This window comes from Phocoena sinus, chromosome 18 (genome assembly GCF_008692025.1).
Source record: "Phocoena sinus isolate mPhoSin1 chromosome 18, mPhoSin1.pri, whole genome shotgun sequence".
Taxonomy (NCBI): Eukaryota; Metazoa; Chordata; class Mammalia; order Artiodactyla; family Phocoenidae; genus Phocoena; species Phocoena sinus.
In genome coordinates this window covers 77,739,428-77,767,047 of record NC_045780.1, presented here as the reverse complement: position 1 = coordinate 77,767,047, position 27,620 = coordinate 77,739,428, and the positions used below count along the sequence as shown (strand labels likewise).

Genomic DNA, 27,620 nt, shown 5'->3' with positions numbered 1-27,620 from the left:
CGACAGGCACGAAATGCAGGGTAAATATATGTAGTTTAAATTTTTCCACTAGCCACACTAAAATAAACAGGTGAAACCAGCTTGAATAATCTATTTTATTTAACCCGATGTGTCCAAAATAGTATAACTTTAATATGTACCCAATATTAAAAGTTATTAGTGAGATATTTTATATTCTTTTACTAAGTTTTTACAGTTCAGGATGCACTTTAGATTTGCAGCACATCTCAGTTGTAGAATTCGATTTTCACTGGGAATATCTGATCTGCCTTTAGATTTCAGGATAGTTGTAGTCGAAAGAGAAGCTACCCGTAACCAAGTTGTTTTCAGGTTGTTTAAAAATACTCAGCATTGGGCTTCCCTGGTGGCGCAGTGGTTGGGAGTCTGCCTGCCAGTGCAGGGGACACGGGTTCGGGCCCTGGTCCGGGAGGATCCCACATGCAGTGGAGCAGCTGGGCCTGTGTGCCACGGCTACTGAGCCTGCGCTCTAGAGCCCGTGTGCTACAACTACTGAAGAGCCCATGCTCCACAACAAGAGAAGCCCACACACCGCGACACAGAGTAGCCCCCGCTCATGACAGCTAGAGAAAGCCCGCGTGCAGCAACGAAGACCCAATACAGCCAAAAATAAATAAATAAATTTATAAAAAAAAAAAAAATACTCAGCATTTTCCCAGTAACTGAATCAAGTTTGAGATTTCAAATTTAAATAAATTAAATACAATTTAACATTCCAAGTCTGTGCCATTTGGATTTTCAATTCAAGGAAAAGGTACTGGCCGGTTTTAAGGCAGTGCTGTTGTTAGATTTACATCTTGAAAAGATCATCTGGCTGCTGGGCAGGAAAAGCGGAGAGGCTGTCACACTGGTTTAAGTGAGAGAGTCTGGCTTGGGTGGTAGGAGGGGAAGAGGAAGGGAGGGGGGCCCCTGGAGGCAGGGCCACCAGGACCCACGTGAGGGCGTGTGTGGGAGTGGAGAGTGTTGACCCTGGTGCTGGACGTGAGCCACTGCAGAGAACCCAGTGCGGGTGAGTGGGGGTAGCAGGTCTGGGGCGACCCAAGCATCTCATCTGGGGCATCCGTGGAGACGCCTAGCAGAGATCCAAATGCAGATGGGAACTGAATTTATAAGACAGGGCTGAGAGAGAGGTCAGGGCTGAAGATGTGAACTTAAGGATCATAAGACATAAACAGTATAGGAAGGCATGGGATGGGACGACGTTGCCTAGGAAGGAAGTATGGAGAGGAGCAAAAGGTCTAGGACCCAGGTCTGGGGCTGTTGAATATCTGGAGGTGGAACAGAAGAGCTGGAGAGTCACGGAAGCCAGGAGATCAGGGTGATTGGAAAAGGCGCTGAGGGCCAACCCGCTGAGCGCCCAGGTAGGTAAAATTAGGATGGAGGATTGATCACAGGCTTGGCCAACAGGAAGGTGTGTGCTGAGCTTGACCAGGGCTATTCCAGGGGGTCCTGGGGGCTGACACCCAGCTGGAATGGGCTGAGGAGGGAACCTGAAGCAATAACTATGCAAATGCTTTGAAGTTAGGTTATGAAAGGAAACAGAGGGACGAGCAGTGGCTGAAAAGGTACGCGTGGGAAAGAGAGCTGTTGTCCCAAGGCAGAGCATCACGCTAGCGTTACTGAGCCAGCTCACCTGTTGACGGTGGTGATCCATGCAGCAGGGCAGGAGAAACCCCCGATCACTGGCTTACTGGATACGTACACTTCCTTTCCGTGAACTGCCTTTTCACATCCTTTGCCTGCTTTCTTTTGTTGTTCACCTTTTCTCGTTTCTTTGTAGACTCTTTACGCTGAATACGAATGCTATATTTGTTGAAAGACTTGCAAACTATTTCCTCCGGTCTGCCACTTATCTTTCACTTTGTTTCCGGTGCCTTTTGTCAGAATGAAGTTAGCAATTATAATATAGTCAGAGCTGTCCTTTTCTTGTTATGGGTTGCTTCATGAGTCTTGTTAAGAGATCCTTCACTACTCTAACGCCGTAAAGATGGTCTGCTGTTTCCTTCTGAGCCATTTTCACTTTTGCTTTCACATTTCTGTCTAATCCACAGGAACTAGATTTTTGAGCGTGGTATGAGCTCTTGGATTCACCTCTCTTCTCGTCCCTCATCCACGGAGGCGACAGCCTGCTCTCTGCTGTGCTTTGAGGAGCTAAGAGCAAGGGCCCACCCTACATTTGGGATGAAGGGGCCAGGGAAGGGTCGTGTCTCTCAGCCACAGGTCAGTGTGCTGTCACACCAGCAGCCCTAGGACAGCAGTGCCCGGCAGACAGGCAAGCTCCGAGGGGACACTCAGGGCAGCTGGCGCACGTTCTGAGTGGCTCCAGTTTCTGACAACAAGATCCCCGGGGGCCTGGACACTGTAATTTAGTCTTCAAGAGAAACAAAGCATCTAGCAGGAGGTAATACCTCATACCAGGAAGACTTGGTAACTGAAATGTTTATAAATTGCTGGCGGTGGGGAAAATAATAAAGGTACTTTGGAGAACAGTTAATAACCTAGATCTTCTCAATCTGAAAACACTTTCACATCCACAACCTCCACTGACCCTGACAAAGACCCTTTTGCCAAGCTCGGGTAATGTTTATCTTCTTTCATGAATGAGGAGATGAAGCCAACAGGCTGAGAAATGCTCCCCCAGCAAGGAGACCCGTTAATATACTTTCTTCACGCGTCCTCGTCCACAGACACAGAGAAAAGGCGAAGGGCTGGAGTACTAGCCACAGTGCCCTGGGCCACCGCTGCTCGGGCCTCCCTCCCCCCTCCCCCCCATGCTCCCAGGAACAGGGTGCAGGGCTCCAGGGAAGCAGGATGAAAGAGGCACCCACGTGTCGGTCTTTCAGGTAGAGACCACCTTGGGACCAAGTGACCAGAGCTTTTTGCTCCCACCTGGCCTCCTGGGCAAGAGTACTTTTAATTTGACAACTTAACTCCCATTATTTCCTCAGGGGGCTAGGATTATACTCTCCGCGGTAACAGAGATTCCTGTCTGGCTCCATGCTCTTGTTTCTGGAACATTCTTAAAGAATAAATTCAACAGTGGGAGTGTCAGGATGGGCAAGGAAGACGTGACAAACATCCATCGCACCAGGTGCCTGGGTCTGGTCCAGCGAGCAGCTGTCAGAAGCTTCCGCCCAAAGGCTGTGGTTCTGCCCGGAAGGCCGGCCTCAGGGTGGCCACGCAGGGACTTCCCAACCTGCTCCACGGAGGGGCCACCAACCCCGCCCACGGGGACAGCCGGGCACGTTTAATATTAGCCATGACTCGCTGGGGCTTTTCTCTCCAGTGATAACACTGGGAAATGAAGGAATCAGCTAAGACATTTTAACAGACTGTGTGGTTGCCAAGTTAAAGGTCACGGGGTCAGGAGGCGCGAGCGGTCATCCTCAGCGGCCAGCAGGACCCTGCTCAGGAGCAGCCCAACCCGGCTGCCCCCATCTCTGGGTGCCGGCCGGCCAGCCCCCTGTTTCCTTTCCCTTCTGCAAACCTTCACCCTCCGTCCCCATGGTTCCGCTTTCACAGTCTGCTTCTGAAGGGAGTGCAGACCGTCTGTTTCTATTTCATTTTAAGAACGTTTGTGCTAATCACTTTTCTAACAAGATATAAGTAAGACAGGACAAGCAGTAAGATTCCAGAACCCTAAAGTTGGTTATGGCCAAGATCCCTGGTCCAGGGCGTGTCTCTCTTTCTGAAAAGCAGTGGCCAATGGATCTGAGTCTAGCCTGCATTTCACATCACCACTCAGGAAATTTGCACTGAGGGTTTAATGGGGCCCCCTGTCCACAGCGTGAGGACAAGAGAAGGCAACTGTGAACCAGGAGGACAGGCCTCCCCAGAAGCCACAGAGCTGGCCCCCTGATCACGGACCTCCAGAGCTGTGAGAAACACGTTTCTGTTGTTTGAGCCATCTGGTCTGCAGTACTTTTGGCGGTAGCCCAAGTGGACCCAGACTCTTACGTCCAATTTTAAGCAGATTTGCCTTCTTCACAGATGGATCCGGCAGCGTGGTGGGAGATGGAGGGGCGGGGAGAAGAGGCAGCAGAGAGAACAGAACAGTTGGGCTCTGGTCCCGCTTTTAGGCCAGGCTGAGGGCACCATCAGAGTGGACCCTCCTCCCCGCGCTCAGAAGAGTCCCGCCGCCATCTACCAAGTGTGTGGACCCCTCTGTGCATTTCTCACAGGAGCTTCCTTCCACTGAGTGCTGCCCACGTGAGCAATTCCTCACCACACAATCCTTTTTTGGAAAACACAATGCCAATCATAAAGGCGGGCTTGAGTTGGGTTTTGTTTCTAATACATATATTGAGTTTTGAATCTCTCTTTTCCATCATGTATTTGAATCATATCTTCAAATACCCAAGTTTGCTTATGTTAAAGAAAAAAATTATTTCACGCTGTTAAAGAAGACATTATTCAGAGACACTTGTTAAAGCATGGAAAGGTGGACCTGATCCAAGAGGGGGCCTCATATGGGTGGAGGGACCCCTGCAGTGGGACTGGTGAGACCTTATTTTTTTCTTGCAGTAGAGGAAAGAGCTCAGACTGAACTCTGAATGCCACATGGGCAAGCGGGAACTCACAGCCAAGGAGCAGGGTGGGTGTCGGTGGATGGAGAGTTACTAAGAGGAGCCATCAGGGTCAACTAAACATCCAGGGTTCTGGCTAAACCGACCTAAGAGGGCTCTGGCTGAAGGCAAGCCAGGGTGAGTGGTCATCTGGGCGGGGGAGGTGTGGGAGGGCGAGGAACCCAATTAGATTTGGAGGGTTAGCAGAGATGGGGGCCAGGGGATTCTAGCCAAACCAACTTGGCAGGATTCTTGCTAGAATTGGACAATGCTGAGATGAAGACTCAAGTCCAAAAGTTGAGGCCTCATTGAAACTCAGGGGATCCTGAGTAGAGTTCGGTCAAGGAGAGAATCTTTGTCATTTATTTATGGTTGCTTTATCAAATAAGAAACAAAGGATGTGAGTCATGAAGGCACTCTTTTTCCCTAGAGCTCTTTAAAAGCAACAGTCCTAAAGAAAATCTGTAATTAGTAATAAGAGTTGGGCAAAACCTGGGACCAAGCAATTGGACTGTTGACTGTAGCAGTACTCCCTAGACTGCCCTTTATCATTCTCATACCCACAATTACCATGCAGCATATTTTAGAGGTCCATCATCATATTAATCTATTTCTAGATCGCTCCTTCAATATGTATATGGTCCGAGTAGCCCTGAGAAACTGGAAAGTCATCTTAGCTGAGGAAGGATGAACCCTAAGCACCCTATCACTGTAACCTGCTTTGTTTTCTGAGACCTCAGGACTCTTTATGCAAAATAAATCTCAAGGTTAAAAAAAGTCTAACTGTGGGTTGGAAACTGGTCTGGATATTATTCTAAGCTCTGCCACAGGCAGGCAGCTTGTCCCTGAGCAAGTTCCTTGGCCTATCTCTGCCTCGGCTTCATCATTCGCAGAAGGTAGGGTAAGGAATATTACTCCCCTCTCATTATTATGGATGACAAGGTGTGCTTATGTTCTTCTGCAAAATGGGCTGCCTCTTTCCTAGGAAGAGTGGAAGTCATCGCCCAGGTATATATCTTTTTTTTTAATTTTTTAAAATTTTATTTATTATTTTATTATTTGAAAAAAAATTTTTTTGGGCTGCTATGGGTCTTCGTTGCTGTGCGAGGGCTTTCTCTATAGTTTTGGCGAGCAGGGGCTACGCTTCGTTGCAGTGTGTGGGCTTCTCATTGCGGTGCCTTCTCCTTGCCAAGCGTGGGCTCTAGGTGCGCGGGCTTCAGTAGTTGCAGCACGTGGGCTCAGTAGTTGCGGCGCACGGGCTCTAGGGTGCGCAGGCTTCAGTAATTGTGGTGCAGGGGCTTAGTTGCTCTGCGGCATGTGGGATCTTCCCCGACCAGGGCTCGGGCCCGTGTCCCCCGCATTGGCAGGCGGATTCTTAACCACTGCGCCACCAGGGAAGTCCCAGGTATACCTCTTAAAGAGATAATTAGATTAAAAACATCATGGTGTTTACAAAGAAAAAGAATTGAATTCTGGAGTGGACCAAGCTCGAAATGGGTTTATAGCATACTTCTACCTTTTAGGTCCAAACAAAAAAGTATTGCTCGAATTACTGAAACTTCCTTTCTTGCCTCATCTAACTGATGGGAGACAGATTCTAAGTCTCGTTCACACTTCCCATCCATGAGTACTTGCTCACTAAGGTGAGATACCCGCTACGTTTTCTCCTTTGCTGTGTCTGGAGCATTTCCCAGTGTTTCATCCACTATTGTACTTAACCCACATTTGTTGTGTGATGAGTAGATGACCGTGTTGCATATTTATACCATAAATTAACAATTTCCCTTTGCTAGGCGTTAGGTTTCTAATTTCTTGTTTTATTAACTAATGCTGCAATGTGCTACCGTATGCGTCAATATCTTCCCAGACATCTGGTTACCTAAAGCTGAATTACAGTCATTTAGAATTTTGCAGAAGAAAAAAGGAAAGCAATATATACAAGGAAAACGAATATATACAAGTGAAACAGACCATAAGGTTACAAAAGTACTGTAAGGAAACAGCCATAAACGTTAATAGTGGCTATCCCTTGGCAGTGAAATTACTGATAATCAGAAAAGAATACCTTAAAAAAAAAAATCTGTGATCCTCAATCATTGAAAGAGAATTTAGTATTTCCTTGCATTATGCCATGTTTCTCAGTGTTTTTGCCATGGGTTCTCGAAAACGTGCAGCCCACCTCGCCAGACAAGCAGGACAGAAAGCGCGGGAACTGCCCTCAGGTCCCCGCAGACGCCCCGCCTGATTAACTGAGCGAATTAGAGCTGCGCAGCCAAAACCTCAGAGGGCCGGGCCCAAACCCCAAACCTGCGCCTCCCGGAGCTTTTTATCAAGGGGGGTCCGGACACTGTCGGGCCTGGGGTCTGGCCAGGAGGCGCGGCGCAGAGCCCACGCCGCCTGCAGGGCACCGGGAACGGCCTGGCACAGTCCCCTGCCCTACACCCCGCCTTACCCCGCCCCCTGCTCCTGGCCCGGCCCCCCGCCCCTCCCCGCCGCTCCAGGAGTAGGCCCCGCCCCACGGCCCCCGGTCTCCGCCCCCGACGGCCCAGGCCCCGCCTCCTGGCCCGGCGTCTCCTGGCCCGGCGTCTCCCGGCGCCAGCCCCAGTCCTGGCGCCGCAGGCCCCGCCCCGCCCCGCCCCGCCCCTGTGCGCGCTCTGCTCGGCAGCCGGCGGGACGCGGCGGCGGTGCTGCCCTCGCTCCTTTGTGCTCGGACGGCGGCGGCGGCCTCTCGGGTCCTGACTGGCGCGTCTTCTCTGCTCGCCAGCCCGCGCTCTCCGGTGACGGACCATGTCGGCGGCGGGAGCGGGCGCGGGGGTGGAGGCGGGCTTCTCCAGCGAGGAGCTGCTGTCGCTCCGCTTCCCGCTGCACCGCGCCTGCCGCGACGGGGACCTGGCCGCGCTCTGCTCGCTGCTGCAGCGCACGCCACGCGCCCACCTGGCCGCCGAGGACTCCTTCTACGGCTGGACGCCCGTGCACTGGGCCGCGCACTTCGGCAAGGTGGGCGCGGGCGCTTTAAGGCGCCATCTTCCGCGGTTTTGCCCTGGGGTGTCGGAGAAGGCGGGGGCCGAGGCGTGGGGGGCGCGGGGCGTGTCGGGAACGCGGGGCGCCAGCTGGGTCGGCCGCCAAGGCGCCCCGAGGGGCCGGGGCGCATGTGCGGCGGCGCGGACGGTCTGGGCCCAGAGGGGCGCGCGGGGAGTGCCGGGAGCGCGGGCGGAAGAGGGCCCGGCGGCGGCGGCGGCGGCGGCGCCCGGAGGGGCCCGGGGCGCATGTGCGGCGGCGTAAGCTTCGAACGCCGGCGGCTTCCCGGAGGCGCCGGCCGGGCGCGTGAGGGCTCCTCGCCGCCGGCGGTGCTGAGGGCCGGGCCTCCCGCGGCGGCCGGCTCGGGTCGAGGTGCGGAGACGCGGTCCGCGGGGCGGCGCGCGAGAGTCCGGAGCCTCTCTGAGGAAAAGCTCTGTGAGGAAGGCCGCGGGGCCTCCTGACGCCCCTCCGACGGGGACGCCCGGGCGGGAGGCCGCCGCGGCCCGAAGGTCGCGTTAGAGGGTTTCCGTGGTCAGCCCGTCGGCGCCCTCCGACGGCTGGGTCGGGGCGAGGTGACGCTCGGACCGAGTTGCTGGGGGCTTCCGCGTGGAGTGTCGTCCGTGCGCTGGGGACTCGGCTCGCCCGGCTTAGGCAAACCTGTGGTGTTTGAAGTGTCACGAGATTGGAAGGGCAGCGTGCTGCTCTGAGTTGTGAAGAGCTGCGGCAGCGTCTTCCTCGTCCGTGCGGTAAAGGGGGTTATTCGCTGGGAGCGGTGGCCGCAGAGGGAGGTGCACGGCGCTGTCGTCCAGGGTGGCTTTCGTGACGAAGACGTGGAGACCCCCGTTCGGGGCCTTCGGAAGACGTTTTCGCCCTGACGGGACGGGGATGGGTTGAAGTCAGGAAACGCTCTTGCGGAGACACAGGCAGGATGATGGTGGAACGTGTTCCCGTCTCGGGGTGAAATGGTTGTGTTGTGGTTAGTTACCTTTTTGCACCTGACGCGGCCGCTTCGCTTTGCTCGAGGTGCGGCGACGCAGGGGCTGAGCGCGCTCGCAAAGGGAAGCCAGGTTTACGTTAGCGAGGGGAGTGAGAGGGAGTCGTGACGGCAGCGGTGAGAGGCCGGCCGCCTGCGCCCTCGGCCGGGGCTGGGCGACAGCCCGCGGCGCGCCCCGCAGCGCTGCTCCCCTCGGGCACCCGGCGCCGAGAGCGAGCGCCCTCGGGGAAGCAGCCTCGACGCACGAGACGGAAAGCGCCCTCCTTGCCGCCCTTCGCCCTCTGCCCTTGAACGCAGGCTTCCCCAGGCTGCGGGGCGGTCTCCCCGCCGAGGGCGCCTTGTGCACTTTTTCAGTAGGCTGCAGGTGACGCTCAAAGCGTTGCTTCCCAGCGTCGCTTGTGCCTTCGTGTCTTGGGGACAGGCGCCCTCGTTAGAGGCAGAGGCGCGGCTTTCTGGGAGACGGCCCCCCTCGGGATTCCGATCCTCCCAGCCCTGGTTGACAAGGACGCCCAGTAGGACCATCCGGTACGTCCTGTGAAATGCGTCGGCCTCGTGACAAGTGCTTACTTAGACTGTCTCCCAGTCCGAGGCTGCTTCGGGCATCTCCGGGGATTAACAGTAGCCGAGAGCGCGTAGAGCGGTCGACCTCACGCCTGTGTATTTTACGGTAAGAATTCACGGAGCCGCTGCTTCCGTAGAAGGCGAGCGGTAGGTGAACCCCGGAGACCAGAAGCTGCAACCGGAGGCATTTACTCCAGGGTGTTCAGTTGTCGTTAATCACAGTGAGCGGAGAGTCTTGGAGACAGAAGGGGCCGCAGAAAGTATCGTTCGGTCTGTGCGAAGAGGCTGTGGGGGCCGCACTCCTGAGCGCGGGCCCCGGGTCCTGTGCCCCTGCACCCTGCCCACAGCTTCCCTGCGTTTGCGGGCCTGGGCGCGTTCGCTGTGCTCAGCCTGGGCGACGGCCCGCCGAGCGAGCGTTGCGCGCGCTGTGAACCCCTCCCAGCCCTCCGGCCGCGTTCCTAGCGACGTGCCAGCTCTGCACGAGGGTCCTCACCTCCTTAGGAGGCTGGCTCGCTCCCGGAGGACTGGACGTTATTCAGGATCACGCCTTGCCTTTACAAGCTGTCGCACTGAACGGTATCTGTACAGAATTCCAAACCGGGTTTTCCACATCCAACCCACAGGTAACAAATTTTAAGTCCAGGGAGCTCTCGGTTGACGTTAAGACTGACCGCTTCTGGCGTACCAAGCGATTTTCATCCTTGCTTCATTTTTGTTGGGCTTGAGACCTGCTCATCTCATCACTAGGATTGGCCGTCATTTTTCGCTCAGTACGTTGATAAAGGCGACAGATAAAAATATACCAAAGTGGTACCTCTTTATCAGCCATTACCCCCAGATTCAGACTCTGGAGGACAGGTCCTGTTTTAAAAATCAGTGTACCACCAACTGTGAGCGTTCGTCTCACAAAAAACGTTGATGGCAGTGATCTCTCCTTTACAGGGAAAGCCTTAAATTGCTGAAAGAGGGTAAGAGGCCCGGGGTGAGACCCGAGTGTAGCTGTTCTTCGCTTGAGGTCTGTTCTCAGGAGAATTGTTGGCAGTGAGAGCTTTTTCGCCAGCTGCATCGTGCTTTGGGAGGGAAGCGGGACCCTGAGGACATGCTGGGGGGAGCAGCGTAAACCTTTGAGGACAGCAGGCCTCCCCCCGCCGTGCTTGGCACACGGGAGGCGCTTGCTAAATATTTGTCGAGTGTGCCGGTTCTTCTTCCAGAAGCTAGTATGGTACCGATGCCTGGCTGCAAAGTCCTGTCCTGACTCCTGTGCCTTTTTGTTTTAGTCACCTGCCAGGGGCAGAGCTCACCTGTGCTCTAGGCCTTTCTGTCTTTGATGTGGGGGGGGGGGGGGAGGCGGTCTGTACAAACAGTAGGAAAAGCCGAAGCGCTGCCCTCTCCCTGGCTCCACACATCTTTTCCCTAAGGAGCTGATCTGGAGCTGGGCCTCAATCGAGTATTCAGCCGGCGCGGCCAGTGCAGGCCGCAGAAAATTGTCTTTGACCGTGAAGGGTTTACCGACCAATCACTTTAACAGTTTTCTCCTTTAGAATAGAGCGTGCGAGTGGCAAAGCTCAGTTCTGACAAAAGTCTGTGAATGTGCAAACTAGTCTTTTCTGACTTCGGCTTTTTTAAACACTGAGGTAGTGGATTTACAGCATGATCTTGATTTGGGCTTTCTCAGTTGTAGGAAGAACAAAATATCTGAACTTGTATAGTGTCGGTTGTTTCGACTTTCTATTCCTGTGTACCAACTTTGTTTTACAAGGACGAGGGAAATGTTCTTTTAAATAAGCCTTTTAAAATTTGCATGACTTTGTTTTCTTAAACAGAAAAAAAGTTGAACGAAAAATGCCACTCACCTCCATTACAGACTTTAGCTCATCTGTGTAACGTTTAACAGTATACTGACGTGTATGCCTGTTTCATCCCCCTCCTGCTGTTCTCCAAGCTGGAGTGCTTAATACACTTAGTGAGAGCTGGAGCCACACTGGATGTCTCCACCACCCGTTACGCACAGACCCCAGCCCACATCGCCGCCTTTGGGGGACATCCTCAGTGCCTCGTCTGGTTGATCCAAGCAGGAGCCAGCATTAACAAACCGGTAAGGGAGTGCCCATGATTGACGTGGTTGGTTTTTGTTTTCTTCTTCCAGGGCTAATTACGTGGTGTGGAGTTTTAAATCCAGGCGTTAATTAGAGTCTGATATCTTTACCTGTGGGCTAACTGGAACTTACGTTCATGAAGTTATTTGTGGATAATTGGCCTGTCACATAGCAATGCCTTGTGTTCAGAGTGCTTTCGCCTGTATGTGACTTATTGTGCCCCACGGTGAGTTGCCCAAGGTCACAGCTGGTGAGTGAAGGAGCCTGGCCTTGAGCCTCGGTTTCCTGGCTCCTCTGCTCACAGCTGCCTTAGCTCCGTTTCCACAGATAATTGTGAGAACACATCTGTCCCAGCGAGAGAATGGCGATTAAGTCGTCCGCAGTCACCTGTGTGGTTGTGGTTCAGGCAGCGTGGGCGGGTTGAGCAGCACGAGATGTCTCCAGGTACGGGCTGGGGGTGGTGGTCAGACGCAGAGCGGTAGCCAGGCGTCCTGTAGGAAGCGGCTCCTGGACACCAGATTGAGGAAGGGTGTTTTAGCAGTGGTTTAAAACAAGGGTCAGTGAGGGATAAGGGGGCAGTTTGTTCTCTTTAAGAGACTGGGTGGGAAGGGCGCGCGAGGAGAACCCTGGATTTGAGGCCTGTTTCTGTCACTAAGCTGCAGGCTGGATGTGGGACAGCTCTTTGGGTCACCTGCCACCCCCCACTCTTCCTTCTTTCACGCGTGCTCCTCTACTGCTTTGTTGCTTTGGTCCGTGAATTCAGGAGTTACAAGTGGGCGACTGTACCATTGTGGTGCTAGGCGTCGCCTGTCCCCACTAGGCTCCTTCCTGCTCGTGGATTCTCCCCCTACCCCCTTTTCTCCTGGTAGAAGGGGCACGCCCGGCTTCCTCATCTCTCTGGCCTTGGACAAGTGGTTTACTGGTTGTAACTCAATCTCCCTGTCAATAAAATACGGATAGCCCATGAGTAGCAGTAATGAATATTTAGTATTCATGTGGAGTTTTAAGTATAAATTTTCTATGTGATGATTTTCATTAAATTGTTACATAACATTTAGAGAGATCTAAAGAAATGGTGTAACGCTGCTTTTCAAATCTTTTTAAACCCAGAAGCCCCCTTTTCATGTAATGATTTATAGCAGCTCAGTATTTTCCACAGGTAAAAGGTTTGACACTCTCCTCCTTCCCCCAGCTGCTCTAGACAGCACCACGTGGAAATCCCTCCTCGACTCTGCTCCCAGGGCAAGAGTCCCCAGATCCCACTCTCCTTACAGCTCTCCTCTTGTGTTTAAACAGCCCACCCGGCTCGGCATCCCCGCGTCCTCTCATGTACGAGGGTATCGCTTGGGTTTCTTCAGTGTCTTGGCACTGCTCCCGGAAGGGCCTTGGTTAGCTGTGGTCTCACGTGCGGAGCTTCGGCCCGTCCGAGTCTCGGCTGTCGGTTTGGACTGCTGCGACAGGCACTCACTGACCCTGAGGCCCCAGTAGGCTTTCTGTTGGCTCATCTCAAGGTAGACAGTTTTTCTCATTCCCCACGTAAACTTATGCAACTAGATGCAGGTTTTTCTTATTCTTTGCGTGCCTATAAGTTTTTGAGCCTTAGCATACCTTTTTTTCTTTTGTCATGTTAGTTTCTTACCATTCTAAGTTCCTTTTCCTCAAGTTTAATAGAGACTTTCTCTGCCATATCTAAGGTTGGCATGAGGGGTTACTGAAGCTCAGATGTGCTGTCTGGAGGCTCGGTGTTCTAAGTTTACCCAGAGAGGAAGTGAAGTTAGATTTTTAGTGGTGGCTGCCCGTGGCTGTCGCTTCTTGTAAGTCATCTCTTTAGTGACCCTTCTAGAATGGGGCTGGCATTTGGTATTGCCTTTAGTTCCTCGTAACTAGATTAGAAGTAAGATTGTTTTAATTAAAATTCAAGGTGACTTGTCCGTTTTCAGATTTCTGTCACCTCTCCCACTGTCCTTTATGACTCAGAGTTTGCCAGCAATAGTTCTAGAATCATATTACAGACTATTTGGTATTTTTGAAATATGACTGGTCTGAACTTGAGCTGTGAGTAACCTTAAAATGGCTCTTTGCTCTCATTCTCTTGGTTGCAGTTTTCTTTAAATAGTGTTTATTCTGCCCTTCCCAGCTTAAGTAGGCTCCTCGTATAACACACAACAGGAGCAGGGTAGCTTCGCTTTTTTCTCTGGCATCTACTGCTATCCCACCCTGTTCTCGAAATAGTATAGAAAACATTTTTCTTCTGGTACCAAAGATAGCTTTTAAAATCCTTTTTGGTTTTCTTGAGTTTTTGTGGTGTTTGTCAAAATCTCACCTAAATCTTAGTTCTACTTTTCCTGGCAGTACGTGTACGTAATTTTTATTTGTCCTTATTATGTACCTCCTCTCTCCCTTCCCTCCTCTTTTCAGACAATAGGGTAGGTTTTCCTTTGGTTTTTTAAGTCTGATTTCACTAGCTAGTTCCCTGTATAGCCTCATGATTTTGTTTCTTTCTTCAAAATTGGGACTATTCTGTTTGGAACTTTATATCACTTTTGAGCTTATACATAACTTTTCCCTCCAGTAAGTGGTTGAGTCTTTCATATTATATTTTTCTGTGAAATGCTCTACCACTCCTTTCTGGTTTAGTCCTCACCTCAGTTTTCCCCCCGTGAGTTAATATTTCCAAGTGCCATGCACTGTGCACCATTGCCCCACTCCTGCTTTATGTCTTTATCCCTTAATTATGTGTAGTTTTCTCCTGCCAAGTTCGCATTCAGTGATGATGGGATGTGAGGGATTCAGGAACTGTTGCTGCTTAGTCAGTTGGCATTTCTGAGGCAGAAAGTCCTAAATCAGTTTTTCTAATGGAAACAACTTCCTTCTCTTAATTGCTGTATCTGTCTTTACCTTTTTTTTTTTTTTTACCTGAGAGCCTATGAATGAAATTGTGTTTCACATTTTTTTTTTGGTCCATTCATACAGTGTAAAGTAATTCTTTTTTTTTTTTTTTTTTTTTCTGATTCCTGTATGAGTCTTCAGAGTCATTTCCCCGAGTCTGCTCATTTCCTGTGCCTCCTTCAACATCGTTTCCTGAAGGGTCAGTCAGGTTCTGATGCATCCTTTCTAAAAGTCCTTGAACAAAGTCCCCCATCACAGAACAGCCTGAGTTGTATACAGAGCTGCCTGTGTTTGACCCTGTGTTCTCCCTTCCCATTTTTTTCTTGACCCTTCAACCTTAGGGGTCTTGTCTAAAGTATAGTCCTAATTCAGGCTCGAGATAAAAAATCCAGGGGGAGGCACTGGTGTGTCTCGACTCAGGCTCTCCTATGGTGGGCATAGGTGAACGTGGGTGGACTAGACCAGACGTTAGCTATTAGGCCTTGATTACTATTTTTTGGTCTGAAGATAATAATTTTGGGTGTTATATGCATCTGTGCTGTGATCCATCATAAAAATTATTTCTAAATTGCCACCCAGAGTGTACGTGCTGTCGTGGTTGGAGAGGCCCCATGATTTTTTTGTTCTTGACCTAAGAATTCAGGAGAACGTGCTCCTTCCTTGGTCTGCTTTTATTGTCTCTTCACGTCTACATTTCTTTGTGTTCTGCTTCAGATTTGGCTCACCATAATTCTATTTCAGAGGAATGAGATGGTACATGGCCTTTGTTAATTAACTTTAGAATGTGGAAGTCTTGTATGGATCTTAATGCTTTCCTTTTTGTTGTTTCAGGACTGTGAGGGCGAGACTCCTATTCACAAGGCGGCTCGCTCTGGGAGCCTGGACTGCATTAGTGCCCTGGTGGCTAACGGGGCTCATGCCGAGTAAGCATCTTCATTTATTCTTGCCAACCAAAGATGTGGTCAAGGGTGTCGTGTTTAGAGACAGGATTTAGAGCAAGCAAAAGTTCTGAGCTTTGTTTTCAATATTGGTAATAGAGTTTGCTTTTTAGATCAGTTGGCGTTAGTGAGCAAGTTGTTGTGTGAGTTGAGTTGGCCACTAGCAGAAGGGGCTGAATCCCAGCAGCCTCAGCGTTCTTGCCGTGAGAGAGAGAGAGCATATTAGGGTAGAAGGAACAGTTAACTCATTAAATTTGGAGCCTGGCATTGTTGACTTTACCATTGACTAATTGTGTCACTGTGGGCAAGTCTTCAAACTTTGCCAAGTTTTAATTTCAGAATGAGTGCCTCGAATTGGATTAGAATATCTTTTCAGGCCTCTCTGGCTCAAAAAAATTCCTACACAGCTAGCTTTTCTTAATTTTGCTAAAAAGATGGTTTCCTCATCTTTTAGCAGATATGAGGACATCTTATGTTTTAAAACCTGTTATGATTGTTCAGTGATTTTGTAATTCCTTGTAAAATGGAACTGTACACATTAAAGACTTAAAAACTCACTCTGAGTTTTTGATAGTGATGGCATTATTTTAGAATATCCTTGTTTTAGCTCAGTTTACATCAACTGGCTAACTTCTAGCTTGAGAGAACAGTATTAACATTGAAGTGTATTGATTTTAAAATGTGATCTTGTATGCAAATCATTAGCTAGCCATGGCATTATACGTTTATTTCAGTATTTAATTCATTTGTATTAACTTTCTCTTGAAGATTCATTGTAAAAATTTTTCTTCTGCAGTTCACAGCATTAACAAAATGGATGCGGTTTTCACCCTTAAATATTGAGTGTAAGCTATAGAGCTGTAATAACCAAAATAACTATGATAATATCAGCTTTTTTGTTTTACCTTGAGTGTCTTGAATATTTCATAAAAATTAATTACAAACCACTTTATTCTAATTGGAAATATGAAAATTTAGACTTTGGGAGAAATAAAACCCACAAAACTTAGTTTAACCCTTTGGTTTCCACTTCATTGTTTTGACTCTGTATTATAATAAATATTGAAAACAGATCCTGGACAGCAGAACCATATAGGTTAATGAAAGGCCTGTCTGATACCAAGGGCTATCAGTAGGCCCTTAGTATCTTAGCTTCTGTTTCATTAAGTATTATTGTTAAGATTAGACATTAGTTTGGGCTTGGATCATTTACTTATGTAGCCATTTAGTGTTATAAATATGACCTGTGTTAACTGTTACATTGCAGGGAACCTTGTGACTTCATATGTAGTTATAATTTAAGGTAACGTAAAAACAATTGATAATATGAATATATATTACACAGTTTAGAAAACATCAAGATGATTCTCATTGCATTGCTTTAAAGCAACGTTGTAGATGCAGTTTTCTTAGCTGTTTTTTAGATTTAAAACTTAAATCTTTAATTTTAACAACAGAAGCTTTGATTATAAAATACAGAGTCGTAAAATAATTGATTAAATTCCTTAATTGTCATTTATTGAAATAATGAATAATTAGAAGTTGATCTTTTCAGTGACTTATCTTTCTAAACAGTACTCTAATTGGTCCTGAGCATTTTATTACTAAGATGTTAGTTTTATTCACTTTAATGGATAGTTTAATCCTTTGAACCAATAAATATCTTTCTTGCGCTATGTCCTTTTTTTAATAGGTGTCTTTTTAAAATGAGATCATTTTATTTACAATTCTGTCCTTGTTACAGGACCCTCGAGTATCTCTTTCCCACCAAGTGTGACTGAGCATGGCCTCGAGTGCCAGTTTGTTTTTCCTTCTCAGTATAAGAGCCACTCCCTCAAGACCCTGCATATGGTGATTTCCCTTGACTGAACTTTCAGATATTTTTTAGAAGAAATATTTAGCCTGAGCCACCTAGCCAAAAGCAATTTTTAAAATTATATGTCTTTGGCCTGGAGATAGAACACAAGTAATCATTATTTATTGCTATTGTATATGTGGTTATTTAGTTTTAACATCTAGATAAAATGTCAGTTTCGCCAGTAAGCTAAATTGTACATTGCTTTTTAATATCTATTCTGCACACTTTTATAGTTTAACACTTTTAGTCTACCAACAAATAATAGTTTGATTCCCCCAAATTATGGTACTTAGCTCTCTTTTATTTGTTTCCTGTTACGTTGCTCATATGGTAACGTGTAGTCCTAGCAAATAAAAATGCCTTTTTCTTTTAAGGTCATCAAGGGGCCCAGAATTAATTTACTTACTTGAAGTTAACTTATTTTGTTCCCAGTTCAAAGTGAGCCAGATTATTAATTTTAATATTACATGCTATAGCGTTTAGGAGTTGGTGGAAATTTTTCCTTTTTCCGTGACCAGATTAAAAGCTGTCTTGTATCAGTATTTTATCACACTTGGTGGTAATTAATAATTTTGTTGTTAATTCCTACTTTGCTTTTTATATATTTGCTACGTAAAGTGGCCAAAATCTGAAGTTGCTGCTTTTTTGGTCATGGGGTAGATAATGGAGAGGGCAAGCGTACCAGGCACCTGTGGCTAGAATGGTTTGTTACATAACCTACTTGTCAGTGTAGGCTGCATCTGTAGGATAACGCATGTCAGCTGCTGTGCATCGTAGCACATTTTCTAGCACCGCACGTGAGTATGTTGATGGAGTTTCTTTTTCTTCTCTTGTTTTACATCTTGAGTTTTGGTGCCAAGTTTTCTTTTTCATGTGAGGTTTTGTTTCTCCTTATATGATTGTCATTGTTACTTGCCACTGTTTACATGTAAAAATAAAAACACACAGGATTAAGCGTCAGTTCTGTGACCAGACTGAATGCTTGTATACTTTAAATGATCTAAACCTCTACAGACGCTTCTCACTCTCATTTTTTCCTCAAGTAGGGAGTTTTTATTAAGTAAGTTAAACTGTCATCATCCTTAACTTTGCTTATATGGCAGTTCAGTTCTTCATTGCAGCCAGGATTTGAATGCTACTTGCTACACACAAAGGGTTTTTGATTGGAGGAAGGACATATAGTAACGTGGAAAAGTTGTTGCCTTATTTTTCTTTTGGATGATCAAATAAGTAACAATATAAAATTAAGTTTTAATGTGATTTCAGAGAAGGACTCTTGAAAATTTGCTGTCTGCTGATAATTAAGACCACCTTTTATGTGACCAATGAGGAGAAGCAAGAGAGCCTATTTGTGTTCCCACAGGCCAGCTGGGCACTGTTCTGTTCAGGTGACTTGGGGGCTCTAGTCATGCCAGTGGAAGATGAATGTAACCTGCATGGTGATTCAATCAAACGTTTCCTCCCTGACTCCAAAAGATTGGGATCAATCCTGAATGTTTATGTGTTGCATTTACTTTTACAAAAGAAAAATTTATATATATGTAAATAATTTTTTTTAAAAAGACCTTTTACAAACAACTTTGTAAAGTACACGTTTCTAGCCTTGAATTATCTTTCCTTTTAGTATTTTGGCACTGACTGATTTTGGTTATTTTTGTCTTTATTTTCTTGAGAGATGTAGTAGAGAATGTTTCCATATCAACCAGATATAAAAGTAGATTTTTTTTTAATGCCTCAGAGTAGAAATAAAGGGATTTAGTGGGATTTAGAGATTCAGAATTGCTTGCATCTAAGGCCAATTTGCTAGTCCATTTTAATACCACATTATACCAGGTGCCAGTGTTTAATTATGTTGTGGCAAAGTCCCATAGCTTCTTGTAGGAGAGCATTTCTGTAGAAGCCATTGATTCTGTGGTAACCAGATCTTCCAGTGGGTTACATATATTTTAACTTAATTATTTTCATCCCAAGAGGAGCTTAACTATGATCCTCAGATAGCTGGAGAAGCATCTATAACCTTACATATAAGCAAGTTCAGTGATTCACTCTGAAAAAATCTTTCTTGCCTAATTCAGAAAATAGACACAGTTGGCTTTAGTAACAGAAGTCTTAAAATGTGGTCATAATAGACATTTGAATGTTGCAGGAAAAAGTATTTTGCTGAACTTTTAAAAATTCTTAATTGAAATGGAGTTGGTTTAGTTTGGTCCATGTTTACAACCCACCTTTATTTGCTTACCCGTAGAGCTCTGTCTAGAAGCAAAATTTTCATTAGGGCAAATCATGTGATGAGCATATGTAATATTAGTGTCGGAAGTTGTTTTGCAGCTTTTGCCCTTGGCAAACTTCATTAGACATTTATTCATGTTTGAAGTTTGTGGTTTCTTTTCATTTGTTCACCTATTGGCCCTTCAGAATAATAGTCCAACCATGAAATTTATTAGCAGTGTAACTCGGAATTAGTGGTTTCTGATCTTGGATCCTGTGCATTCCAGTCCTGACCTAGTGTTCCCTCCCTGACCTGCTTGTCACTACAGCAGTCTTGTCTGATCTTGCAATTTCCTGGCTCATTTTTCCTTTTATTAAACTGTTGCAGGCAAGGTGGAGGAATTACTTCCCGAGATAGCTGATGAAGTTCTGCCTGCTGGAAAGGAGCAGATAGATAGCAGGCTGGCAGTATTCTAGAGTTGTTGACAAATTCAGTTTAGAATTTTGATTGTTTTTCATAACAGCTTGAATAATATATAGGTTTTAATATTTGTTTAAGCACTGCTTTTATATAGTGCTTTCAAGTAAAACCAGTGATTTCTAGATTCAAATGTCTTTTCCTTTGCCTAAATTATAGTGGGAGCAGGTTAAATATTTCATCAGACTCTTTGAATGATGCTGTTATATTTTAATGTATGCAAACATAGCTGGGGTTCAGTTGCAACATAAAACTGTCCTCAGTAATGTTGAACTTGAATTGAAAACTTGGCACCAAATTTATTCAAGTAGAAACTTTAAAAAATAGTTTCTTCCTATTGTTACCTGAAGAATATATTTAAGAAAGTCTTCATAATTACGTATTTAAGAGTTTGGATACCAAAGGGTTAAAAATACACGTTTTCCTTTTACTGAAGAAATTTTAGATGTTTGTAATGTTTTGTCTGTACAAATGGACATTTAGTAATGTTTTTTTATCTTTTTTTTTTTTTTTTTAATGATTCCATGTATTTGCTTATTTCCATCTAGGAATAGTTACTAATGTATTTGAGATACAGCATACCAAATTTTAAAGTAACCAGAATCGTGAGTTAATGGTGTTTAGTCCATACTGTTAAACTTTTGTTGAAATAACTGACATAATTAAATTGGCTTCATGCTAAAAATTACTAGAAGTAATTGAAAAGGCAGTGTTTTAGAGCAATAGCTCTTGGTCAAGGTGGTCACATGACAATGGCTTACGCTCAGTAAATGTGCTTCTGCACCTCATGTATGTATATGTATTTTTAATCAAAATGTTGCCTGCAAATATGTGATCCCTTATTATTTAAGTTTCCTGTTTTATGAACCATTGCCCGTTTTAAATCACACAGAAGATTCTGAATCTGTAAAAACTACACATGTCAATGTTTTACAGCTACGTAATTCGAATTGACTTGATTTTTTCAAGTAATCCTAGAAAGGGGGAGCATTCCATATAGAAACTGCTGAAACTGCCACAGGTGCTTCTCCGAAAACCTTACAGTTGTGGCATTGAATGTTCAGTATGGCTTCCTTTCTCCACTCGAGGCATACTGTTGAGGTATTTGTTGCGGTGATTGGTTTTAATGCTAATCTAGGAGTTCAGATATAGATTCTTTAGATTTGCATGCTTTGCTTACCCTAATTTATGATATCTACCTATTTACTTGTAAACTAACAATAGTTAAGTTGAGATCAGAATTTTAACAGAAATATTCTTTATATGAAAATTGTGGTCATCTTTTATTGTCACATGGCATTAACAAAAATGAAAACATCCTGAAGGTGATGTGACAACTCAGATTCTGAAAAGTATATTTCAGATACTTCCTGATCCGTGGTTTTGCAAATTAAAAAAAAAAGAAAAGAAAAACTCATTAGAACGGCTTCTCATATTCTGACGTTGTGACACTATAAGTGGAAAATAGATGGGGGATTAGCTGGCAGCAGAGTGGAGTTTTGTTTTAAAGTTCTTTGGGGAGACACTCTTAGGTATAATAAGTCTTAACATTCTATTCAGAATTTTATTACAGAAAATACAGTATATGAGCCTTTATGTTTCAACTTTAGTAAAGTTTTTAAAAAGTTTATTTTGCCAGTTATTCAGCAGGATAAATAATTCACAGTAAATATTAGTCTATGCCTTCCCGTGTTTTCATATTGCAATTTTGAAAGAATACTAGGAACTACTGGGAGAAAATGGGTAGCCTGCCCAAAGTGACTTTTCATAGTCTCGGTGAAGGTTGTCATAGCTTCCGTGACAAACTGGAGCGAGTTGATTTTTACTAGTCTAAGAATCTGATCGTGTCAACAATTAAAGAAAGTCAGCTTTAAAACTTCAACAGACTAGACCCAGTTTGGACATCAAGTTGACTGGTGTCTGATTTTTTTAAATCTCTGCCCATTTACAAAGATTTTTCAAACGGATACCAGAGGGGACCAGAAAGGTGAACTGGAGCTTTAGAACAACCTCACAGCACGTCCCCCATGGGGCTTCTTGCTGTCAGAAATGGACAGAGGTACATTTTAGATGAGGCCTCATCTGCCCGAGTGCAGTAAACCAAAGTCACGAAATTCATGTGTGTTTTTTAAAGACTTAGTCTAAAAATATTGTGTACACTTTCATTAGTGCCCCAGTTCTCATGCAAAATACAGTTTTTGAGAGTAATTTTGAACAGTATCTTCCAGATACTGAAAATTTCCATTTGGACTAGTGTGTGAAGACCACAGTTCAGATCAACTTTGTCTTTAGCAGCCCCTCACTTCGGGTTGGTAGGAGTAGCCAGCAGTGAGTGCAGTGTGGCCATATCACACCCGCAGTGAATACCTCGGGATTGAAGAGTGAAGGCTTGACTGTTTAAAAAGTACTGTAACAGAAGAAAAGACCAAATTCAAATGTGAAATTATCATAGAGCCTGTAAAATCCTAAATCACATTCATGTGCCCAGCTCCCATTGGATTTTAGGAAAATCATGGAGGGTTGCTTAGGTTGAATATCTGCTTAAACTTGTAACACTAAATAGAGCTGAAGGCTCAATAACTTGATGATACATTTTAACCAGGGTAACTGTTTCAACCCTTAAAACGTTAAAATTGAAACATGCTTAACAAATAGGAGCGCATATATTTTAAAATGCATTTAAAGGCCTGAGCCTCTTTTGTTAAAGTGTTTTAAGAACTATACCGCACAATTATTCTTTATGCTGCTCTTCACCTAGAAACCCACGTGATTTTCAGCCTCTGTGTAATACGTTTGAAAACCCCTTCTGCTTATTAAGAAGTGACTTGAGGAATTCAGACCTGTAAAGACAGTTTCCGCCTCATTCACATTAAGCACGTCGCCTGATTCAGTCATAAGACACTTAGAACTTTTAACAGAAAACACTCAGATGGAGTAGGAATGATTATTTCTTCTGCATGCTCTCTCAAGGTCTTTTATTTTACATTCTTCTAAAGTTTACCTTTAGATATTCTCTTGATATTTAACATTTTGTGACTTAACAGATTTGGCAACTTCTAAAAAGTTATTTTTTTGTTTGAATTGAATAGTGCAGAAAATTACCAGAGAGACAGTTTTCCGGAACCCATAGGCATCTGTTATTTAGAGTAGAGGACTAGTCAGAAAGAGAAAGACAAATACCGTGTGATACCACTTATACGTGGAATCTAAAATATGACACAAATGAACTTTTACGAAACAGGAACAGACTCACAGACATAGAGATCAGACTTGTGGTTGCCAAGGGCGAGGGGGAACAGGGGAGAGAAGGATTGGGAGCTTGGGGTTAGCAGTTGAAACTGTTGTGTGTAGAATGGATAAACGACAAGGTCCTACTGTATAGCACAGGGAACTGTCTTCAACATCCTGTGATGAAACATAATGGAAAAGAATATGAAAAAGAATGTGTGTGTGTGTGTATATATATGTATAACTGAATCACTTTGCTGTACAGCAGAAATTAACATTGTAAATCATCATACTTCTATAAAATAAAATTCTTTTAAAACGAGTAGAGGACTAGTTACCAGTATCATCTATTGATTAAATGTTACTCAATTGGTCCAGCCCATTGTTTGTTTTTGTATGGCCCATAAACTAAGAATGATTTTTATGTTTTTAAAGGATAATATTTCATGACACGTTAAAATATATGAAATTCAAATTTCAGTGCCAGTAACTAAAGGTTTATTAGAACACAGCCAATGCTGTGTTCACACATCATCTAAGGCTGCTTTCAGGCTACAACGAGAGAACGGAGACTGTGGCCCGTAGAGCTTAAAGTTTTTGCTGTCCAGCCCTTTACAGAAAAAGTGCCTGCCCCGGATTGGTGATCCCAGTCATTCCTTTCCACCCAGTTTTTGTGCACCATACGATTGCAGAGCCACTTGCAAGGTTTTAAATATGAGCAGAGCAGAATTAGCGTGTTAAACTACGGGTAAAGAAAGGAGGAATGAGTGGGGGTACGTAGGGAAGGAGATGGGAAGCAAAACATTCGGAGGTAGAGGAGAGGGAAGTGGGCGGTTCTGCTGGCCTGTTCCAGGACCTTTCTGCTTTAGAGGAACGTAAACACTGTTAAACTGAATGTTACATTCAGTCCTTAGTAACTGAGAAATAATATAGTTGAAAACTTCTGTAGTTTCACCAGAAGTGGAGAAGGGATACTGTATGTTCCTGTTTCTAATACTACTACTGTAGGGATAGTGCCAAAATTATAATCTCCCAGTTAATTTTTCCAGTTACCTTACGTCCCAGATTCTGATATCTGTCCATACATTTTCTGGAATGTTTTGAACTCCCCTTTGGATCTCTCTTTGGATCCCTCAGAGTTATACGAGGAACCAGTTGAAGTTCAGTTCGGCTTGTGATTGTTCTTACTTGCTTGGTCCACGCATGAGGAGTACATAGCATGAGTTGACTCTAGTGGCTGTTCTTTCGAGTTTTGAAGATAATACTTCACACCACCTGGAAATCTGATTGGCTTCGTCCAAGCCGAGTGATGTGCAAGTGTTGGGACCACTCGTGGTAGTTGGAGACGGGCAGGAGACGCTGCCTGTGTTCTCAGGTGCAGGCAGGCGCTCCCCGTCAGGCATTTACAGTCTCTGTGGTCTCCGGATATTGGCGCGCACTTGCTCTTCCTCTTTAAGGCTGTATTTCCTTGCGAGAACAGTGAACTTGCTGTTCTAACTCAGATTCGGTCTACTGTTCAGTTTCTGAATTAAGAGTAAAGGAATTGAGTGTAGTTTGGATGTTCTTGTGTTCAGTGACTTAGAAAAGTTGGCATGCTCCCTGAGCATCTCAGCTTTCTTCAGTGAACTGGCATTTGGGGTGGTAAATGCCGTTTAAAAACTCTGTGTGCTGTTCTTTATTTATCGTCCACTGAGGAGTCATCTTTACTGTCAGCGTTATGTGTCCTGATTTTAAGCAGCAGCTTCCCATTTCTGTATTCTTTAATTTTTGGAGAGCAAGTTCATTATTTATCTATAGAAATGATCATTTTTTAAATTTTGCTTATGTCCTGGGTCTTCGTCTTTTCAAATTGTGTAGAGTTAAATTTTTTTTTAATTTTATCGCGGCTACTTATTCTGTTCACATTCTTGATAGAGTAGACCTTTTTGGACCATTCACTCAGGATATCTTCTGAAAATGTAATACACCATTTAAAAAAAGTATCCAGTGTTACACTTGCTTGAATGTTAAATTTCTATAACGTGTTGATATTAAAAATCAAGTATGTGATCATTTTCTATACACATAACTAATGTAACTCACTCTACCCAAACTTTGATATTTCCTCTCTATTTAATTCATATATCAAAATACTGTGAAATTTTAGAATAATGTTTATCAGAAGTCATAGCCATGAAATCAAATAAAAATGTCAGTTTTAGTTCTCAGTAGCCCTGCACACAACTGCCTTATATTTTTAAGAAAATATTGTTGGTTTTGGGGATTTTCAAGTTTTGTCTCTTTTATATTTGATCAGATTGAGTTTGGGCTTTTGCCTTTCTTCAAAATGTATGATACATTTCTTTATCTCATGCTTTTAAAAGTGGGAACGTATTTAGTGATTGTCCAAAAGTATATAGCTTTTTCATTTCTGAGTTTGGAACCTTCTGCGTATGATGGCTGGAAATAGGAATACAGGGCTTATTGTTATGTTTAAAATGGAAAATCCTTATTTGTCCCTGATTCTGTAGTTTTCTCCCTGAAATGGCTTTTTTTTTCATTCACGTTAATCTAGGGAAAAAGCATCCAGGGTTGTGCCCTGTTCTTTCGGGAACAAGACGAGGCCTGTGTTTGGTCACAGCTGCACTGTCTGTGGCAGAGCTCGCCGGGAGGTGTGGTACTGCCTCGGCCCTTCAGTGCTTCTCCAGTTTCAGTGGATCAGTGTGCAGCTAACCTGTCTTGCTTCTTACAGATTTATTTCACAGAGCAGTGTATTTTCTTGTCTTCCAGGGGAACTTCAACGTGGAGTTGCTTTTGTTCCCTCCGTTTTTATTGTTTCCTAATTAAGATTTACAATTTCAACTGGTTCTTTCGTATTCATCTTATTTAGAGCTTTCATTTATATTCTGCCACCACTTCTGGTTTAGTCTGACTCTTAGCTAATGCGGAGGACGTCGGACGTTACTTGCTAATGTTGTTAGCCACGCAGGATGATGTTGATTCTTTCTGATGGTAGGACTCAGCCTAGGGGGATGAGTTCCTAGGACAGTATTAGAAGGAAGCACCCACTCAGATGCTCTGAACTTCTGCAAGTTTTCCTAAGGCCAGAAAACAAAACACAAAAAACTCAGCTTTTCAGATCTCCAGTCTGATGATAAATTAGTCTCAGGACATCCTTCTAAACTTCCACTTATAGTGTCACATGTTAGCACAACTTCTGGCTTGTCATTAAGCCAGTTGCCTTTGTTGTTAGGAAGCCAGTTGTTATAAATGCCATGGACAATTCAGTACATGTTTGTTTGTTATGATTTTACTCGAGCTAAAGGAATGGATTATTAAAATTAAGTGCAGATAATATAGAATTCAGTTTCAGGTTAAGTCTGAAGTTAGCATAAATTTATATTCTTCAGACTAACATAAAAAATGATTTTGAGAAGTTAAATAGGAAGATGCCTTTTTTTAAAGTTTAGTATATTGATTTTTAAATTACTATCTCCCAAATCTTGCTTAGTAATCAAATGTGCATAAGAGAGAAGTTAGTTACAGAGCTAGGATGAGTAACTCCTTCTTTAATTCAGACTTGCTGTAAATCTGTATGCTCTTTCGTATCCCCTGCAGATAGTCAGTTAGTTCAGCAGGAACAGAGACCAGATGCAAATGGTGATGGGATGTAATTCAGTGTTTTTGTGTCGTACAGCCTGAGAAATGCCAGTGGCCTGACGGCAGCAGACATTGCTCAAACCCAGGGTTTCCAAGAGTGTACCCAGTTTCTCTTGAACCTCCAGAGTTGTCATCTGAATCCTTTCCATAACGGTGGCCCCTTCAATGGGGGCCATCCGAATGTATTTCCTAATCACATTAGTGTGGGAACAAATCGCAAGAGATGCTTGGAAGATTCGGAACCCTTTGGAGTAAAGAAAGCTAGAACCACAGGTGAGACCGCTTTGTGGGTGGGAAAGAGCGAACTTGTTTCCTCTCTTTAACATGTTTTCTTTTTTATGGCTGAAAGCGCCTTCGAGATGACTCCTTCACGTAAGGGGTACTGTGCCCGGAGGACTCTGGTGCAGTGATGGAGGAGTTTTTCCTGTGTTGCCACTTTGAAGATTGGCCATTTAACGAAAGGGGAGGATATGAGAGGGCAGTGTTGACAGCTGAAGTGTAAATGTGTGTATATAACTTTCTGCACACCCAGGTTTACCTGCCACGAATTAGATTTTTCTCGTTTGTTGTTCCTGTTTGAAATACAACTATTAAAAAAAAATCTGCCCCCGTGCCTCATTTTTCTTTTCCTGTGAATTTTCCTGGGCTTACAACAATTGTTGGTCTGATAGTAAAATACAGTTTCACATCTGGGAAGGTAGATGTTTGCATTGGACACTGTGGTGTGTGTTTGTCACAGCAAGGCCTGGTGTGCCACTTTGACATTGAGGACTTAAGTCTCTAAGGTAAGTTATTTTAGTTTTAAGTGTTCTTCCACCTTTTTATCTTTAGATGGTTTCGGGGTTTGTAAATAAGTGTCAGCTAGTCACTCTTTACGGTTGAGGAAAAGAATCTCCCTTTCATTTAGGGGGGAAAATTAAGAATTACTGGCTTGGCAGGAATATTTAGCAAACTTACTTGGAAAGGGAAATTTCGAGATGACGGTGAAAAGTAATCATGGTGAAATTATGCACTCAGATAACTTTGCCGGAGATAACTACAAAGTTGTGCCCTTCGGCTTTACAAAAACAACAACTGTACATGTATAGTCTGAGCAAAACCTAAAGTCAACCTCAGTTGACTTTAATGTG

General features: G+C 44.8%; 1 protein-coding gene across 3 annotated transcripts in view; it reads left to right on the top strand.

Annotated features, from left to right (window-relative positions):
• Positions 1 to 7,208: 7,208 nt before the first annotated feature.
• ANKRD10 (ankyrin repeat domain 10) overlaps positions 7,209 to 27,620 on the top strand; it is a 33,116-nt gene continuing 12,704 nt past the window's right edge. Inside the window, exons 1-5 of one of the 3 annotated variants that reach the window (XM_032610767.1) lie at positions 7,237 to 7,580; positions 11,099 to 11,251; positions 14,973 to 15,064; positions 25,583 to 25,659; positions 26,502 to 26,668. In XM_032610767.1, the coding sequence (XP_032466658.1) occupies positions 7,371 to 7,580; positions 11,099 to 11,251; positions 14,973 to 15,064; positions 25,583 to 25,659; positions 26,502 to 26,641 (672 nt within the window). In that variant the 5' untranslated portion in view covers positions 7,237 to 7,370 and the 3' untranslated portion in view covers positions 26,642 to 26,668. Of the gene's footprint in view, positions 7,581 to 11,098; positions 11,252 to 14,972; positions 20,725 to 25,582; positions 25,660 to 26,501; positions 26,764 to 27,620 lie in introns of those variants that run through there. The other 2 variants (XR_004346622.1, XM_032610766.1) reach the window with 2 other exon arrangements.